Source organism: Caretta caretta, chromosome 8, assembly GCF_965140235.1.
Source record: "Caretta caretta isolate rCarCar2 chromosome 8, rCarCar1.hap1, whole genome shotgun sequence".
Taxonomy (NCBI): domain Eukaryota; kingdom Metazoa; phylum Chordata; order Testudines; family Cheloniidae; genus Caretta; species Caretta caretta.
Window position 1 is genome coordinate 95995009 of NC_134213.1, and position 19428 is coordinate 96014436.

At 51.2% G+C, this 19428-nt stretch overlaps 1 protein-coding gene across 1 annotated transcript; it reads right to left on the reverse strand.

Annotated features, from left to right (window-relative positions):
* Positions 1-1025: 1025 nt before the first annotated feature.
* Positions 1026-19187, reverse strand: PCSK9 (proprotein convertase subtilisin/kexin type 9). Its single transcript, XM_048859707.2, has 12 exons — positions 18712-19187; positions 16267-16458; positions 13973-14096; positions 13013-13146; positions 12097-12238; positions 11298-11494; positions 10589-10772; positions 7296-7466; positions 6135-6283; positions 5570-5750; positions 4565-4746; positions 1026-4330 (listed from the first exon to the last, which is right to left on the reverse strand). Exons 1-12 carry the CDS (start codon positions 18892-18894, stop codon positions 4130-4132), a joined length of 2040 nt encoding a protein of 679 aa, XP_048715664.2. The 5' UTR covers positions 18895-19187; the 3' UTR covers positions 1026-4129.
* Positions 19188-19428: the final 241 nt, after the last annotated feature.

Below are 19428 nucleotides of genomic sequence, written 5' to 3' on the forward strand. Positions count from 1 at the left end.
ATAGGGTGTGTTTTTGGCACAGGTAGGCAGGGGCTAATCTTGTATTAAAACTGATTAATATCTGTAAGGAAACTGAGTAAGTGCTGGAAACATCTCAGGTTGTAATAAGGCTAATCTGTTGAGTGTTTTTGATTTCTTAATGTTAATCACATGACAGTCCTCAAATGGGTGATTTGCTGTTTAGTTGAGCAAATTAAACCCCTTTATGTAGAACAATCCTTGCTTTTAATGTCTTTAAGGAATTCCCTGGGGCGGTGCTTTATCATAATGTGGATGAAAGTCTTCCTGTACTGTGTTCAGATGTGGCATAACCAAGACTCGGGTGTTCTCACCGACAGCCCAGGCTTTTGACGCTGGTCAGTTCCCTAGCTAGCGCACTTACCTGCTTAGTCAAACTAATCTGTCTTCTACACTGGATGAAATTGTGCCTTAACGCTAGACAGCACAAAGGAGCAGATTCAGCTTCATTCCTGTCGGGGGTGGGGAGATAAGTGCAATAGAGTCATTCCTTGTTTTAGGGTGCAGAGGGAAGAGAGAATTTTGTCCAAGAATTTGAGTGAAGATGCCAGCTGCCTCCACGCTAAGCTGCTATCTTCTTCTCTTCCCCCTGCAGAGCACACTGCATTGCAAGTACTTAAAGCAGAAGTTGGAGAGATGCTACATCATAGAAGCCACCTTTCCCAACCCCATAGCATCCCTACTTGTCGTCTTACAACAGCAAACTGTACTACAGCCACCCTTCTTTAAATGCAGGTTAAGTCCTCCTAGATATATTTTATTTAGTGCACCAAATTGAGATAACTGACTTCTCAGAAAATCCTAGCCAAGGCAATTGTAATTCAAACTGATCATTTTCCCAGCTCATTTGTGGGCTATGGTCTGATTGAGTATCCAAGTCAGTTTAAAGTTCAAACCTTTTACACATTAAAACAGCCCAACTGTTCCCTTATGAAAACTCCATGTACTTCTAAATTAGAGCGCTTATCCAATATTGTTTACTTCTATTCGAGACAATAGCTCAAACGTTCTTAGGAGGTTAGCTTTATTAGGGATAGGTAAAAGCAGCTTATAAGTAGAATGAATAGAAGCAAATCTGTGAAAGCCTTTAATTAATTTAATCAGAGGGACAACAATGTGCTATTTATTAACTGGTAACTTTCCATCTAAGGCCTCATTTAACACAAACCAACAGGAAGGTTATGCAGTTCATTCTTGCAGTCGAATCTTTTTATTCACTACTACTGCTATCGTAGGTACCTGTGTAGAAGAGCTTCACGGTTAGTTCCTCTAGCAGAAGTGACTGATTCTTCCTATGGGCTAACAAGTAGTTGAAGGGTACAGGTAGATAATTTTTCCCTTCTAGTACCTCTCCTCAGAGGCTCTGTAATGCTACCCTGTAAGAGAGGGTAACGGAAGCACAGAACAGCTACTGTGTCCAAACTCTCAGCCCGTCACTCAGGGTCTAGGCTGTAGTTGACCCTTCCAGCCCCACTCGGCAGCTGTGCACTAGGGGCTCCAGGTAGCGCTGTAGACGTTCTGCCTCAGGCAAACGTTTGAGTTCTCAAGCCTGCCTCAGCTCCAGCACAAGCAGGACTGTCCACATTGCTGGGTTTAGTGCACTGGCTTGGTTACGTGTGGTTGGAGGTTCGCTCCCAGCTTCATTCAGCGCAGCTATACCTTAGTGGGGCCAGGACTCCTGCTCGCTGTCCTGTACTTGGTCTAACCTCCTGTGTACCTGAGTGACCTACTTAGCCATCCACATTGCTTGGACAGGAGAGGAGACAAGCACCATGCAAGTTCCCTGGGTGGTGGATGCCCATTCACAATGCTGAATACAACAGTTAATCTCCTGCCATTTTACACTAAGACGGTTGAGTACACAGATGAACTCCCACCCAAGCTGTGGCATACATCTTTTATTTTAAAAAGACACCATTATCAAATGGGCTGTTTATAAAACTCAGAATAAATATTTTCAAGATACAAATGTAAAAACCACAGTACTATGAAAGCTTTCTTTATAAAAAAAAAAACTGGTAATGAATTACAGTATGTTAGTTCAAATATATAAACTTCCCCGAAAGGAGACCAGTTAAAGCAATACAGGAGGTCAACATTTCCACTTCAACTTTCTTTTGCTCTTTTAAAAAAAAAAAGCTAACAAAGCAGCAGCAACAACTATCTTTACAGATTAAAATCTGATTAAGCAAGCAATTAAACTAGAGGTTGCAAGCTTGACTAAGAGTAAACTGGGGCCTATTTGCCACACTATTAGGCTACCTTTTGGGAGAGCTAAAGCTCCAAAAAGTGTCAAACTAGATGAGCTAGCCCTGAGGGGGTCTAGTTGAAATCTGAGGAGTAAAGAAAAAAGCCCCCCCCCCCCCCCCAACAGTGCATTTGGTTACAGAGATTCTGGTTTGGCCAAACTGAGGATGCAAGTGACTACACCATAAAGATCACTTTTGTACTATAAATGTTTACATAAACAATGCATTGTGGGGTCAGGGATTGTAGTGAGATATAAACCAAGCCTGGCTAAACTACAGATCATGTCCATTAGCTTTAATGTACTTCCTAGGAATTCATACTGCATTCATCACTGGGGGATTGGTTGTTACCAGCTGATCCCTGCTGCGGGGGCCTAGAGAAGGTGAAGTGATGGTTTCAGTCCAGTTACTAGTGGCCAGAAGGCTGTATCCCAAAAATAATCAGAACTGACCCTCATGTGGTTGGTCTCAGCTAACGAAGGAAACGGTCCCTGGACGAAGGGCACTATGCCTCATACACAATCTCTGGACCTGCAGAGAGAACCTCCCCACACTGAGTGATCCGGGCATGGGGATGGTGTGGCCAGGGAGGAGTGCTGTGGAGGCAAAGGACTGCCAACTAGGAGACCCAGAGGAGGCCTGGGCCAAATTCCTGCTGTTGCCACAGTGGGGCTAACTTCCTGATGTTCCTCTCTGGTGGGTTTTCCCTGGGGGTGGGCGGTAATTCCCTCTCCAGACCTCAGCAGCAGCTAGGTGGGGGAATCCATGGCACTGCCCGCACTGCTCTGTTGTGCACAGAGGCCTTCACTTTGCACGTTTCAATGCCACGACTGCTGGAGCGGGGGTTGTAAGGCACTTGGGGCTCTGCTTGGAGGAAAGACGCTATAGAACGATCAGAAAACAAGAGATTTTACTAGAAACAAAAAAAATTAAAATCCCTGCTGGGGTTTTTGGCTAATTGCAAATCAGAGCGCGAGGGCCCTGTGCTACGCCTCCTGGAGGATCAGTCTGAGCCCGAGGGGGGGACTACAGTGGCTTTAAGGCACATTTTGGACCCTGATTGGGTGTTGCTGCCAAGGCTGAGACAGCTTAGGCAGCTGAACTGCCTATGGGAGACTGTGCCAGCCAGAATCGCCTTAATGGCAGCCCCTACAGCTTCACCCACACCCCTCACTCTCTGCACTAGGGGATCTAGAGAGAGCCACATAAGTCCAGTTCCTGAGCCAGAGGAATTGTCCCCTTGCCAAACCCAAGGCTTTCACGGCCCCCTCACTGCCACAGCTGCTCACGGGGGCTATAGCAGGAGGGAGAATCCGTCCCCGAGTGCAGAAAAAGGAAGAGGTGGTAACACAAATACCCACAGAATGCTGCAGAGGTAACCAAGGTACCTAGCAACCACAGCTAAGAACAGTGAAGGGCTTGCTGACCTGGTGCAGTAAATACACCTTCTTCGGTCACCCTCAAACCACTTGACTGACACTGAGCTTATAACCTTGCTGCTTGATAATAGAAACAAAATATGCTTACAAACTGGTGGGCAGGACTTCTTGCCAAATGTCGCCCTGCTAGAATCCATATGCAGTAAATTAGGAGGTCCTGTGGAAGGGGCCGGGGGTGATCTCATCCTCAGGGTGCTGGGATTGAGCATTTCCAGACACCACAACCCTTGCATTTTAGATGTGTTATGACTCCCACCTGCAAGCAATTAGTGATTCTTATTCCATCACGATCAGCCCTGACCGAACTGGGAGTAGTGGCCTCAGCTCTGGAATCTGGAAAGGTGATGGTTTTGGAATGCGTCTTTTTTGGTGTGATGTCAGTTTCGTCTCAGCAGGGGCGCCTTGTGGCCATGGGCACTGTCCTCACTTGTAGTTGGAAAAGTGCTTGTCATTCTCCAAACGTCTGCTTCTGCAGCAGATGGCGATGGCCGCTGCCCCTTTGCCAGCGAGAGCACTCGTTACCACGCAAGTGTCATCCACGGCGTAGGCGCCAAGGGTGCCGGGCCCCCAGGAATACGCATTGCATCCTGTCAGAGTCCAGCCTTCATCACAGGACACTGCCACCTACCAGGAAGAGGGATGGAATTACTCTTTGTGGGGAAATATTAATATGGGTACGATTGAGAACTGGGGTAAGCAGGGACAGCTCCATTTATTTCAATGACTGGAGTGATGCTACGTAAAGCAGCTTTGGGGGGGGGGGGTTATGAAGAACCGTTAGAATGTGGTAAGAACGATTTCAATAGACAGCTAGCAAAAGGATTCTGAAAATACCTACTGTGATTGGTTCTGCCATACCTTTTCTTGGAAGCCCACGGGTGAATGTTCCTTCACCTGGCATTCAATGCTGGGGGCGTGGCAGCAGGAAGCATGCAAGGTCACATCCGTTCTACCTACGCATTGGTGGTGTCCGGTCTCCATCCTTAGAACGGGTCTGACGTTGTCACTAAACTCTCCAGCAAGAGAATGGGAGCTACAACCTGCCAATAATACAGAACGCTTCCAGGTGAATGCTCAGAGCCTGCTCTTGTGAGCAATCAGTTGTTTCTCTTAAAAACATGAAGCAGAAAATAGCATGGAATGGTGCAGGGGCAGCATCTCTGCCAACGCACCTAAAACTGGGTATGAAATGCTCCCGGATATCACCAACAGAGGCCACTCCAGGGTAGACAATGTCAGTCAAACCAGCATGGCGATTGTGATACATGGGCAAATACACTCCAGAGGGTAAGACGAGACTCAAAAATTGTACTTGTGACCTAAGCAGGGTGTTTAATTTTGAACATCAGGGCTAACAGATTATTCATTTTGCAAACCACCAGAAATCCAGGAACTGGAACCCACAAACAACAGCGAGAGGTGCTCTGAGCCACTGAACCTGTCAGCATGCTAAGGGAATGTGTGTGTCATAATCTCCCATACAAGGAGAACATGAAGTACTGGGAACAGAAACTGAAGTATCAGCTAGCTGCTTAGTTCAGGAACTATCAAACCAGCCTATACGGCACAAAAATAAGACCACAGATATAAATTAATCCAAGGACCTCCAAGCACGTTCTAAATATTCAACTGAACTTCCCAAGTGAATGTAGTAGGATTATTCTGATTGCACAGGTGACTAGGCGGAGAGGGCGTTTGATAAATTATAAAAAGTTGGAATTAACCCTAAGACTCCCAAGAGTTCCTTTAAATTGGGTATCTCACTTATAAACAGAATGGGCTGGTCCAGCCTCATACAGCAGAGAGTAAGGTTGGATCAAGTACTGCTGCTCTAGTTGTCATCAGCAAGACAGCCTACCGTACCAGTCAAAACATGGTTCTCCTTGGAGCAGCCCACTCCAGGTGTCGAAGTACCATCTGCAGTCTGGGAGCTGGTGTGAATCTGGCAGTCAGCTTTGGGCCAAATGCAACACCTCGCTATAGCGTAGACACCATGGCCGCCAAATGCATTGTGAGCCACACACTGCTTCCTGCCTCCATGAACCTACAATTCAGAAGGCACCATTGTAAGGCAACGTTTCCGACGTTTCTAGTCCCTGCTCACGGGAGCTGCAGGAGCCTTGAGGTTGTTCCCCACACACACTATTTGCTAAGGGACAAATCCGACAGCCCTGATAGAGACCAAATGCCTCTGGAGTGCTGGAAGGTTTTGCCTGCGTAAGGCCTGATGGGTGGGATCCTCAATGGACTATTGGGTCCTAGGCAGAGGCCTAGATGCTAAGATATTTAGGGGCCGGACTCCCACTGAAATCAATGGGAGTCAGGCACCTATGTACCTCTTGAGGAACGGCCTGAGAGATTTCAACAGGACATGAGATGTATGAGGGCCAACTGCAGCACCCCAAACCTCCCCGCCATGGAGCATCACCTCAATACGCTCTCCTCGCCGCTTGCCGTTCGTGGAGAAGCTTGAGCAGCTGAGCATCTCCTCGTTCCCACTGCAGCGCACGACAGCTGTCGCAGAGCGAGTGGACCCGGACGGGGCAGACCACACGGAGCGGCAGTACAACTGCTCACCTGAAAAGGGACGGCTCAGTCATCAGTCCCGGGCAGCAGGTTTGCTTCCCGTCGATGCCGCATCTTCCGGAGCACATGGAATGCTCCAGGGGCCGCGTTCAGTCACGTGAGTAAGTAAAACGGCAACGAGCAGGTTCGGTTCTGCACCAAGCAGCACGTATCGCTGACCACAAGAGGTTTCAGAATGAGAGCAAGCCCCGCTGCGCTCTCTACGTGCACAAACTCCCTGCCAACTTCTGAAAACCGGACCCTTCTGCCCTGCCCCAGCTCTGCCTAGTCCCCCCAAGGCCCCGCCCCCTGCTTGCTCGCTGCTCTCCCTCCTCCCCCTTCCAAGTCGCTTGATCCTTTCCTCCTCCCTCCCCCTGCGCAGCTGGGCTCCCTTTGCTCTGGGGCTGGGATGGGAGCTGCGGCCTGAGGAGGAGCCTGCTGCCTGCCTGCCCACGAGATGCAGGTAGGAAGCAGCCTCGGCTAAGCAGGGACTGGTGGGGGTTGATGACCTGGCGTCTCACCTGCCACCCTGCCCGCAGTAACCGGGCTTTTGGTGTCCAGTCAGTACATCTTTTCAGTCCCCTTTCTGACTAGACTTTGTGGTTGAAAACCAGCCACATGGCAACCCTACGTGACTTTCTTTGCACAAATCCAGCACAGTCAAGTCACGAGGGATAACTTACCTTAGGCCTACAATGCAATTAAAAACACTCAGCTGGCCCACATCTGCTGACTCGGGCTGGTGCTAAGGGACTGTTTAATTTCAATGTAGATGCTCTGGCTCAGGCTGCAGCCCAAGGTCTGGAGCCCCCGCGCCCCAACATCTACACCATAATTAAACAGCTGGCACAGGCCATCTGTGTGGTTTTCATTGCAGTGTAGACGTATCCTTAGAAGAGAATTCCAGCCCCTAAGTGGGTGTTGTTTCAGTCATGCACAGCTCAGCCTTAGTACCACGGCAATGCTGTCACCTTGAGCCTCTCCCTTGGCTGCACATCTGCCCCAGGAAGCGTGCGTGACTTACCTGCCATGAGTTTGCTGGGCAGTCCTGCCACTCTGTTGGGCGTGACCAGCCTCTGGCCTTCAGGAAACCAAGCCTCATTGATAACGTTTTTGGTGGAGAAGTGAATTAGCCTTTGCCTCAGCTCAGAGAGCGTCAGAGCAGAGTCAGTGTTCAGAACCATGGCTGCGATGCCTAGGAGAGACGCACACACGCCATTTCGATTTTAAAATGCGGATTTGAAGGTGAGAACGCATATAGAAAGCCCTGGAGAATATACAGGCAGGCAGCAGCGTGTCTGCTTTAGATTACACCTCCAGGTGCCAGGTCTGCTTACACCTGGCAACGCCATTGCAGAATTTGTATCACCAAAACCAAGTCTTCATTACACTTGTATTTGCACTGCAGCTATGTCAATTCAGAACCAGGCACATTTCAAAGGGGGAGAGAGACCTGACCACCTACCATGGATCCTCAGTTTGAACCCAGGATCTCTCACACTAAAAGCAAGATCTTCTACTTCCCAGCCTAGCCCCTACTCGCTATAGTCAGCTCACAAGCCTCTTTTGTAGATCAGCCACTAGCAGGGGACAAAGACCCATACTGAGATCACGTGAATGATATGCGCACTGTCCTTGGAGCAGACATACAGGAGTACCTGAGGCTGTGATCGTCACATGGTGTAATGAAGAGGGAATGTTGGGAATATTTTTATGATGCCTATGCATGCCTCAGTTTCCCCCTGTGCTTTGCACTGCTGTGCACGAACAGTGAAGGTTACACAGCTACTCTTGGGATAGAACAGAGCACATTAAGTGTTGAGTCACATAACTGCTGGGGATGGTATGAATGGGTCATCTAAGGACTGGCTGAGACCGACCCATATCAACGGAGGATCCAGAAAGAGAGTGGGAACCCCAATGGCCAGAACATTCATAACTAGCAACCAAGAGGGAGGAGATTTTCCCCCACCCCTCGCCAGGAAGCAGAGCAAAAGCCGCAGCTGGAGAACCAAGGGAGAAGGTGCCAGGTGCCTGGGTTAAGAGCTGGCCTTTGGAGACACACACACAGACCTGGGGCCAAGGACAAAGGGACAGAGACTGGGAGAGCAAGACAAGATGGCTTTCACCACGGCCAAGCCAGACTCTGTCTTCACCTTTTCCTCTCTTTGCTAACCGAAGGACCGTTCGATGCTGTAGGACAGGTGCCAACTAAATTGTTAGCTTGTTTTGGAGAGCCGGCCTAGGGTGGCTGCAAATAATCACGGCACCCTGAAGGAGCACCGTACAAGCCTCCCAAAGGAGTCTGGCTTGGACGGATTCACTGCAGGAAACCATGGATCACTGGCACCTACAAGCCCAGTTGCAGAGTCTCGGAGGCCACGGGCTTGCCCCTGTGGCTCTATCGGAGTCCTTGGGGCCCAGCCCACGAAAGGGGTCACTGCCAAAGGGGTCACTGCCAGGCTGGGGGATGCACCAGACGCTGTGGATCTGTGACACGTGGCTACTGGGTCACTGACGACACTGCACCAGATGAGCTCTCCATTCGGGACTGGACCTCATCACACCCTGGATATCATGCCGCCCCTTCAGTCATACTCCAGTGCAGCGCCGGCCTTCCATTTCACCCTGCGACTCATCAGGAAAGAAGGAAGTTCTGCTTTGCAAAACCAATATTCTCCCGACGGGATCCCACATTTGAGATCCTTAAACTTCACCTCCAGGCAGAAACATTTCAATGCACAAGCTCAGGTTTCTTCTTCATTTAATTCTTCGCTAATACACAGCAGCCTGATGGAGGGAGGTGCACGAGGAAAGAATCATATAGGGAACCACAGGTCCCCGCAGCCTCCTCTCCACAGCATCAGCTTCAAAACCAGTTCACTCCCCTAAATGTTCCCATTAAAAATGTTAGTGACCTAGTATCAAAAAAACCTGTTGCCATCTGAGACTATTTTCCCCTAACATAACCTGCCGCCTAATTGAAAGCGTTCTTTCCTCATCGTAAACGTTTTCTCTTCTTCCCCTGCCTGTTCATCCCGTAGGGACCCATACTCTACAATCCCACTAGGACAGAGCGTGTGTATTTATGGTCTGAGATGGAAACGTGTTGACAGTTAACAGCACTCAGCCTTGGGCTAATGAATCCACAAGACACATCACTATTAGATCACAGCACACAGCCGGGCATTTCCCACTGCTTAATCAGGGCACAGGCATGGATCTGCATGAAGCTGCTTTGTAAGGCTGGAGATGGGGCGGGGGCAAAATCTGATGTACTGATGTAGATGGACAGCACAGAGAGGGCCTTGCCCGATGTGGCCCAGATGCCACAGTACGTCTACACTGCAAAGAAAAACCCACAGCGCGGGCCAGCTGAGTCAGGCTTGCAAGGGCTTAGGCTGTGGGACTAAAATTGCTGCACAGATGTTCCCATTTGGGCTGGACCCCAGGCTCTGAAATGCGGTAAGCAGGGCGGGTTTCAGAGCCCTGGTTCCAGCCCGAGTGGGAACGTTCACACTGCTATTTTTAGCCCCCAGCCTGAGTCAATTGACCCAGGCTCTGGACCTTGGTGCCATGGGATTTTCTTTGCAGTGTAGATGTACTCACAGTCCATACCAATGGTAGCTCTGGGCCATGGCTGTCAAATAGTGTAGCATCAGGCCATGCACTGACTGCTTGCAGCCTTGTGTACTGTAGTTTTATCTTACGCCTTCCCCTGGGGCAGCATGATGCCTGTTTTGTCTGTAGGGCCCCACCTACACTGCATGACTCTGGTCACCTTCCAGCAGCCTCAGAAACAAATCACCTGACTGCAACCAAGTCCTGCCTTGTCTTTACTACAAGAGACACAGCAGTTGTTACCTGAGAGGGATAAAACATGGCTCCGCTTTGCAGCACCGATTAGTATATGGCAAAGCCTAGAAGCCCCAGTGGAGATCAGGCCTCCATTGCACTAGGCGCTGTACAAACACATAACAGGAGACAGCCCCTGCCTCACTGAGCTACATAGACAAAGGACTATTATCCTAGTGTCACAGATGGTGAATTGAGGCACAGAGAACTTAAGTGACTTTCCCCAGGTAACACAGGAAACTCAAGTCCAATGCCGCCCCGCTCCCGTCCGAGGAGCTAGGACTCATGTTTTAACCACACCCCCGAAGTACGATAGAACCCAGTTCTGCCCAGGTTGCACTTGTGCTAGTCAACGTAATGTGCTTTGCTGGGGATGGTTCATTTTTACCCTGCTAGGCACACGGTCACAGAGCCACTACTGCTTGATGCTACTGCTGCATTTAAAAAATACAATCGATTCACCTGCCACGTGTGCAGCGGCTTGGGACGTCCCGCTCTGGGAAGTGAAGCAGGTGCTACAGTCGCTGGAGGCCCCTATGATATCGTCGCCCGGGGCAAAGACATCCACACACCGGCCAAAGTTTGTTCCTAAGGCTCCCATGGAGGCGGGCTGGTCCTGGAAGTCGGTTGCCCCAACAGTGATCACCTGAGGGTTAGAGCACAATGACACGAGTCAACTGGGACGTCAGCAGCGAACGGATTGTCCATAATTGCATTAAAAGTCCCAAAACAATCCACCCCAGCCTGTACAATTCCTCCTGCTCACCAGGGTGAAAACTATTGAATAAAGTTTTGCCTTCACAGGAACACAAAACCACGCCCCTCCTTCAGGATTAGAGGAATTGTAAATGACTAGGACGATATAATTCCCCAGGGAGACTCAAAGTTCATTGCAAGGGTGGGGATAACCAGGAGCCCAGAGCTCCTTCCAGCAGGAGCGATGTGCTTCAGGGCCCCCTCCCCACACCAAACAAACTGCGGTGGGGACTCTGACCCATAGCACGCTTTGTCCAAAGGGCAGGACATTCTACACCCAAAGAAACTTAGGCACAGATGGGGTGACATGCCTTGGTCAAAGCCAGACGACAGCAAACCTGTGGCAGAGTCAAGAATAGAAGCCAGGTCTCTCAGTACCCACTCAGTCAGTGAAAGCAGTGTCCTAGCCCCATACCTCTGGTTCAGATGCAGGTGAGTACAAGCAGGCATCCTCCTTGTAGTTGCCAGCTGCAGCAATCATTACCACTCCCATCTGCACCATCAGCCGACAAGCTGCATTCAAAACACGGCTGTAACCTCCAGCAAAGGGGAGCAACACCACCAAAGGGGTGTAGGGCTGGGCAGTCAGGGTCTTCTTGATAAATTCCAGGCCTGTTGATCAAGCACAAATGAAGCGGACAGAAACCGATCACAGAAAAGGACAGCACTAATGACTCACTCGCATCCTGCTAGCTGGGAAGTGGGGGGTCAGATTCAGCTCTCCCCTCCAGCTGGAGATAAGCAAGATCCTTTTCCGGAAAACATCCTTAGCAATAAAATACAGGGAAAGAGACTCGGTGAATCAGCAACTCTTGCTCAGTACAGGCGAGCAGGCTGATGGGATGAGTCAACAGAACCCCAGCAGAGGTGCCCTCTGGGAGGGGCTCTCCTTCCAGTGAGGTTAGGAAAAGCGGTTAACCCAGCGAGTGCACCCTGTCACAGAGTGTTCAGAGGCACATCACAGTGAGGTGCTAAAGGTCAGTTTCAAAAGAGCTCAGCAGATTGGGTGTGGGGCACTTCTGAAAATCCACTTCTTAGGTGCCTAAATGGGAGTTGAGCGCTTCTGACAATCTGACCCCATGGGCCTGAGCCAAGTGCCACTGGAGCCAACGGGCGTTGGCTTTCAGTGGGCGTTGAATCGGCCCCTAAAATCCCAACTGTCCAATCAGGCTCTCATGAGTTAGACACTACACACCTCAATGGTTCTTACTCACCAATCAGGGTCCCGCTGACCGTGCCCTTGCCTTGGCAATTCAGCACCCGAAGGCTGCGAACGCTGGCTCCCTTAGCCACGCCAGCGTCCCTCCCGCTCACCACGCCGGCCATGTGGGTTCCGTGGCTATCGCACTTGCTGGCCTGCCAGAGAGGGGAAGTCAAGCAAGGCAGCAAACGTTTCCAGAACCATCCCATTCACTGGCACCAATACACACGCTTGGGGCCCAATCCTGCAAACACTCACACGCACGATAGTGCTTCCACTGACGTCAATACAGAGGGACTCATGCATGTTGGTGCATGCAGGATCAGGCCCTGTATTTGCTACCACCATTCCTATCATTACACTTTTATGCTATTCTCTAGCGTATTAGCCATTTTCAGTGATACAGCTGCTAAGTAACACAGGAATTGCTCGCGGGGTCAGACCCATAGTCCATCTAGCCCAGTATCCTGTCAGACAGTGGCTAGCAGCAGATGCTTCACAGGAAGGTTCAAGACGTGGGACAATCTGCCCCCCATGAAGGTTTGATCCTGATCCCTAGTAGTTAGAGACTGGCCTAACCCCTGAAGCATGAGGTTTTATCCCTTCCAAAATTCTCTCTTTGCATTAACTCTGGATAGTCTCGTTATCCATATAACCATCTAACCCCTGGGCTGTGAACTTGAGATGCAGGTGTTCTTAGCCTTTGATCTCTCTTAGATTTGCTAAGCATAACACATAATAGTGGGCAGAGTCCTATAGAGAGGGGTGGCAATTGTGCAGGGTGCCAACATGCTTCTGTTGCCCTGGGTTTGGGATGCTCACATTACTCTTACGTCAGCTGGGCCCCATTCCAATCACTACAACCTGAGCTGTTCCTCTCACAGGCAGTGAGAGCCCAGGACCCTGACAGAGCCCATAGGCTCGCTCACCTGTCTGTGAAAGCGCGTGCCGTCCTCCTCTGGCACGTTCTCGAAGTCCGTCACAAACACTCTGCCCTCTATCTCCCGATGGTTGCTCTGGATGCTGGTGTCTAGCAGGTAAACCTCAACCAGATCTCCTTTATCTACCAAACACAAGCCATGGCACAGTCAGTGTGAAAGGCAGCAATGCCCTCAGAAAGCACACACACCGTTATGGCCAGAGCAGTCGTAGCTGTCATCAGCCCAGCACTCTAGCCGATGACACAAATGTTTTCTGGGCACTGCCATCTTACAAACCACATGGCTACCTTTTTACAGCCAAGTTATCAATTCCTGCAAACTGTGGCTTGCAAGGGAAACAACAACAAACAATGCATCCATCCAAGTCCTATATAGGGCCCAATCCTGCAAACTCTGCATGCACACAGCTCCCACTGACTTCCAGGGTAGTTATGCAAGCTCCCTGGCCCCCCAGAACCATAGCTATAGCAGTTTCTTCGGTTCTCGACTCCATCCTCCTAAGGACGCGCACAAGGCGCCAACAACCTGCAGGAAGAGCAGGAGAAAACAATGTAGACCAAGGGCTGTGCTCCAGATGTTGCCAACCTGCCCTGTCCTCACATGGTAAATGTATCCGAGATTTGGAGGGGAAGGTTACCAGAGAGAGTTGAGGGGGCGTGGCTTGCTAGGGAGGGGGCCGAGCCAATCAAAAGCTCAGAGTGCCAAAGACGCCAACAAACTCCCTGGAGAAGAGGACATCGGTCCCCCTGGGATAGGAAGAAAGGTTGTGTCTGAGATTCGTGTTCTCTCACTTTTCTGCACACACTTGGAACTACATTTGCGCAGGTTTCCTACCTTCCTGCATGCATTTGGAGGGTTCAATTTTGCCCCTAGAAATCATCTCCTGCCCCATGAATTCTCCTTTAAAATAAATTCAAATAAGGGGGGGGGGGAGAGAAGAGCCCTTACTGGGAGGGTTATATTCGCCAGACTTGTACTGTGCTGGGACGATCCTGCCGAGGTTCCAGGGAATGCTCTGAGCAAACACGTAGGAGTCCTCTTCAATGTAATCAACGTGCGGCAGCCGCAAAGCCTGTGCAAAAGAAACATCACAGAGAGATGGCATGGACACACCCTAGCTACTGAGTACTCGGTGCACACCACGCAGAACAGGAACAACGTGGGATGCGCTCAGCTGTTCTATCTAGCAGCTTCCTTGCACTGGGCCAGGGAAAGATTGCAGCTGCCCAAGGCAGGTGGCTTACTCTCTCCTAGGCTCTGATGCTGCACGACTGAAGCTGATGAGGGCTGAGTGCTCAACTGGTCAAAGCCCAACCAGCAGGATGACGCACCCACAGAGCTTTATTTGTCGAATGTGGGGAAAAAAAACAACCTCAAATCAATCCCAGATTCAGAGCTGCATATTAGGAGCCAAACAATCTGTGGGTGTAAACTGATGCCCTGGAGTCAGCGGCGCTGCACCAGTTCACAGCAGTGGAGAAAGTAGTCCTCAGTCCGAGTCTGAGAGCAGGGTTTGTTACTCCAGGCATTCCAGCTCTATTAGCGCCTGTCCCGTAGCTGTACTAAGGAAGCCTGCACAAGGGACGAAGAACTGACACCGTGGGAGACGGGGCCATGCCGTAGGAGTGAGACCTGGCTCTACGACTGAAGATGGTCACAATGAGTTTCACAATATTCTTGATGTGCCCATTCCGGACTGTCCAGCCCCACCCACATGACCAGTATCTTCCACTAGGGTGGGACAGCTCCAAGCAGAGGTGCAACCACAGACAAAATGCTGGTAGAGAGCAGGAGCCTCCTAATGCATTGAGGTGGCCACTTACAAGATACTAAACCGCCAGCAGTTGACCCTGTAGCTCCAAGGTGTGCCCTTTGTAGCCCTTGCTAGAACACGTGTACACATGTACCACAGCGACCCTTCTTTCCTGGGAGCAGTGCTGGATGCAGCTCCCTGCAGAGCTCATCAATGCCACTTGCTCTGGAAGGCACAGAGGGGTTCCTAGAGACATAGGAAGGATGGTCTGATGGCTAAGGCACAGATCTGGCTGTCAGGGAATTCGGGTTCTAGGCTTTGCTCTACCACATTCATTTACTAATTTCTGTGCCTCAGCTCTGTGAGGTTCTATTCAGCAAAGCACTCTGAGGTCCTCTGGCAGGTGCAAAGGGGAATTACAGAGACCCATGCCAGGCACTCCCTCTGCCAGGGGTGGCTGTGCTACCCTGGGAGCAAAGGGCTGGCCTCAGACCTCAAACTCAAGTCGCTATGTGGCAACACGCTCACACGACCCCTGACAGCATGACGGACCACATCTGCAACTGCAAAACGATTGTCCTAAAGCAGCGAAAACAAAGAACTTGTGAGGCTCCTAAATCTGTAGCAGCCCAGTGAAGAGAGAACATAAAGTAAAACAGCTCCTTAACTGAATTTCTTCTCCTGGGGAAATCCCATGTTCTTCTCACAGTCACCTCCTCAGAAGAGGAGCACTGTATTGCCTCTGCTTAAGTGCAAGTTACACCCACGTGCTCTTTGATCAGTGAAGACGTATGACTAGCAGCCACAAGTCTGTAACCAGCCATGTGGGTGGAGTACCTGGGACTTGCATCACCTTGGATTCCTGATTGGATCTACCTTACTTTGGATTCTTTCTGAGTTTTACAGACCCACCATTTACAATTTGTTTCAAATATCAGTGAGATCCCACACAAAGCAGCAGGCATCGGAAAGCAGGTATGCAAAATCAGCACAATGACTTTTGTCAGATTGGGGAGGGACAGTCAGACCCAAGGTCCACCTAATCTGGATTCTGTCTTGAAGAGTGGCCAGCACCAGATGCTTCAGAGGAAATTACAAAAAGCCTTATGCAGGCAGTTATGGAATAATCAACCCACAGGAAAGTTTCTTCTTTAAACCCATAAATTAGAGATTAGTTTATGCCCTGAAGCATGAGGATTTACAAACCTTGCAAACTTTTGGATGGAGAGGTGGGTACTTTAATCCTTACTCTTGCAACTCTAGATGTTCTCACTATCTAGACAGACAAACATTCTCTAGGTTGTATCCTTTTACTTCCAGCATATGCTGCTTTCCTTGCCTTTCAATCTACATGGTCCTTGCCTCAAACAGAATTGTTACCACTGGGAAAAAAACCTACTCTCCACACTGCCTGCCCTACCCCAGATGCCTCCGAACAGAAAACAAAACCAGTGCAGGCTGAAAAGACAGAAGTGCAACATCCTCTTACCATATCCAGCACATCACTGCTCATCTTTACAAGAAATCCCTGGAACAGATCCTGGAAGATGTGAAGGATTTTGGTTAGGTAGCCATGCTTCGCTGCTCGAGCTTGCAGCCTGCGGATGGTTCTCTCTGTCTGGGATTTATGAGTTTCCTCCTTCAACACCACTATGTACTGCCCGGGTAATCTCCACATGTCCTGAATTTAAACAAGCAGAAGCAGATTTTTCAAAGCCATGCACCTTCACAGAGCAAACACTGCTGTTCAAATTCTCACTGCAAGCTCAGTCACTTGAGCTGTTACTTTAATCAGCACAGCAGAGTTCATTTTGTAATGTAATCTACACATGATCTGAAGGAAGGAACTGGATGCAGTACTGTGAGCCCTAACTATTCAAAAATCATGAGATTGGCTTCACAGTCATGAGATTTTTTAAAAAATAATTTAGGTTTTCTTTGGCTTCTGGTTTTCGAGTCTGCAGAGCCCACGTGGATCACATTTCCAACTGTCCTCTGCAACCGGAAGGGCTAGAAACTTACAAAACAAAAGGGAGATTTTTACATCATCACTTGACTCCAGGAGCTGGAACTTGAAGAAGAATTTACAAGAGCTGGCAACACCATGAATGCACTGAGCCTGTATTATTCTCATGGAGAGGCACTGAGCTCTCGCAGCTGCAGATGAAGTAGTCATGGGGAGATGCAGGTGCCAGGTCCATTCAGAGCTTAACAGGGGAATGAAATACCCCACACTTCTCATTAAACTGCATGGACACAGTCGCCACAGCAGCTGCCTTATACTCAGAAAACATCTTACCAAGTCCCCAAACAGTGTGAAATCACCACTTCATCATGGGGAGGTAGAAGGCAAGAATGGGGGTTAAGTGGACAGTCTAGCAGGTCAGCGGGTGGGACACCAACCCAGCCCCATCCCATATGTTCAATTCCACTCTCAGTGACCAGAACCCTCCCACACTCTCAGGACAAGCCAACCGCCCTCCTGCCCAAATTTTTCTGTACCTGCAGCTCCCTGCATCACTTACCAAACCCTCCCCTCCTCAAGGGGAAGAAAAGGGTCCCCCCAGAGCTCTGTTTCTAAAGTCACGCAGTTGGCTCCAAAAGGGCTTAAGAGCCTGCTCCCGAAAGAGGTAGAAAAGAAACTACGAGGCCAGGTCCACAGCCTAAAGGCACCAGCCCATCGTAGCTGCAACGAGTTAGCACCACAAGTCACTGCCTGCCCCCGCACACCAATGTGCCTTCCCAAGCATGGCTGCTTTGCAACCCCGCACGCTCCACAGCGCAAAGCCGCTCTCCAGAACAGGGGGCGCGTGGCTTTATTTATTTGATTTCTCTGGCTGTCACAGGACACAAGAGACGCTCAACGGACACCCAGGGAGCTCACACCAAGAAGGTGGCATGCGCCCATCCCTCTTGCCATCCCCTGGCACCGTCGCCTCTCGCCTGCTGCCCAAGAGGCTGTGGGCACGTCAGCTCCGTCTCTGCCCCTCCTTTATGCCTTGATCCACCTGATCACCACCACAACCCAGCGCTAACATAGAGACCTTTTATCAGGAGGTCCCGCAGGTGGGCAAGCAGCGGTGCAGCTAGAACCAGCAAAATTCATTTGATTCTTTACAACAGTTTGTTTTATTCATTTTATCCGCAGGGGGGGTGGGGGGCATCCTGTCCCCCTGGAGAGGGAGGCTTGGGGGAGAATCAGGTCCTGCCCTTGCGGGTGGAGCAGCCTCTCCTGGGGGAAGAGGGGGCTCTTGCCCCTGAGGGATTGGAGGCCTTGGGGGTGGGAAGAGAGTTGCCTCCTGCCCAGCAGCGCGGGAACCATTTTTACAGTGGGGGTGCTGAACCAAACTGGTGTATGATGGAAACCATTTCAAGCTAGGGCACCCCTCGTTCCAGCACTTATGGTCTCCCCGCCCCCCGAGGGAGTCGAGTCCTGCCCCCAGAAGGAGCGGGGGGTGGGGGGAGGCGAGTCCTACCACGGGGTGGGGTTGCAGGTTGAGCCTCACCCCGCAGCGGCGGCTCCAAGTCTCCTGCCCCACGGGGCCGCTCAGGTTTGGCCGCGCGGCGGAGAGGGGGGAGCCCAGGCGCCAGGGGGCCGGGGCCGCAGCTGGGCAGCCCCCGGGGCAGACGCCGGCGCGGCGGGGCGAGTTCTTCGTTTGTTCTGCACGTGCGTGGCACGCAGAGCCACGCGCAGGGGCCAGGGAAACGGAGCCCCCCCCCACGCGGCTAAGGGACTTGCCCAAGGTCAGCCGAGGAGCCAGAGGCAGAGCCAGAAAGCGGCTCCCCCGGCCTCGCGCCCTACCGCCGGGGCTCCCCGGCCTCGCCGCTCAAGCTCCCCTCCTGCACCAGGCGGCTCCCCGGCCCCGTGCCCGCGGGCTCCAGCCCCCTTCCCCGCGACCCAGCCCGCTCTGCCGCCAGCCCCGACGCCGCTCGCCTTGTTCGTCCTGTAGAAAGCGGCCGAGCCCAGCTGCCTCCCGACCTCCGTCTGGTTTTCCTCCTCCGAGGGGAAGGACAGCGCCAGCTCGTCGTCCTCGTCGTGCTCATCCTCAGCGGCGGGGCCCGGGGCCAGCAGGGCCAGCGTGCCCAGCAGCAGCAGAGCGCGGGGGCAGCGGCCCATGCTCCGGGGAGCCTGAGAACCCAGGGAGCGGGGGCCGCAGAGCCTAGAACCCGGCTCGAAGGCGCGAGGCGGAGCCGAGAACCCGGCTCGCGCGGAGCCTTTGGGGGCGCGCGCGCTGAGCTCTGTGGGGACCCCGGCAGGGAGCGCGATCGGCTCCCCCGGCTGCTCCTGCAGCGGCTGAGTCGGATTCGCGAACGGCGAGTGCTCCCCTCGCGCACACACTCGGTGTGGCCACTTCCCCCCCCTCAGACTTCCACGTGCTTCCCGAAATCTTTTGGGCGTGGATGTGCCGGATCACGCCACTGTTGTCCCATCGGACCATTCCAGCTTGTTAAACATTAATTGGAGTTTTACTTATCCATTGAGATCAGGTTTCTGCCCCTTTTTTCTTTCCTGGCGTCATATTACAGGATTATTTAAGCAAAAAAAAAAAAAAAGAATACCATTCACAGCTTGAGGAAGAAAAATGCAGATTTTTCTGTGCATGAGCCACTCCAAATACACAAAGGAGAACAGTCTAATTAAATGCACCTG

What these genes read in the sequence shown, in the direction of transcription:
- PCSK9 (XM_048859707.2), bottom strand. Translation starts at nt 18,894, where the DNA reads ATGGGCCGCTGCCCCCGCGCTCTGCTGCTGCTGGGCACGCTGGCCCTG. An exon ending in GCACGCGCTTTCACAGACAG is followed by an intron (nt 12,239 to 13,012) that starts GTGAGCGAGCCT and finishes CCTCTCTGGCAG; the next exon opens with GCCAGCAAGTGCGATAGCCA. An exon ending in CACCTGCATCTGAACCAGAG is followed by an intron (nt 10,773 to 11,297) that starts GTATGGGGCTAG and finishes TCTAACCCTCAG; the next exon opens with GTGATCACTGTTGGGGCAAC.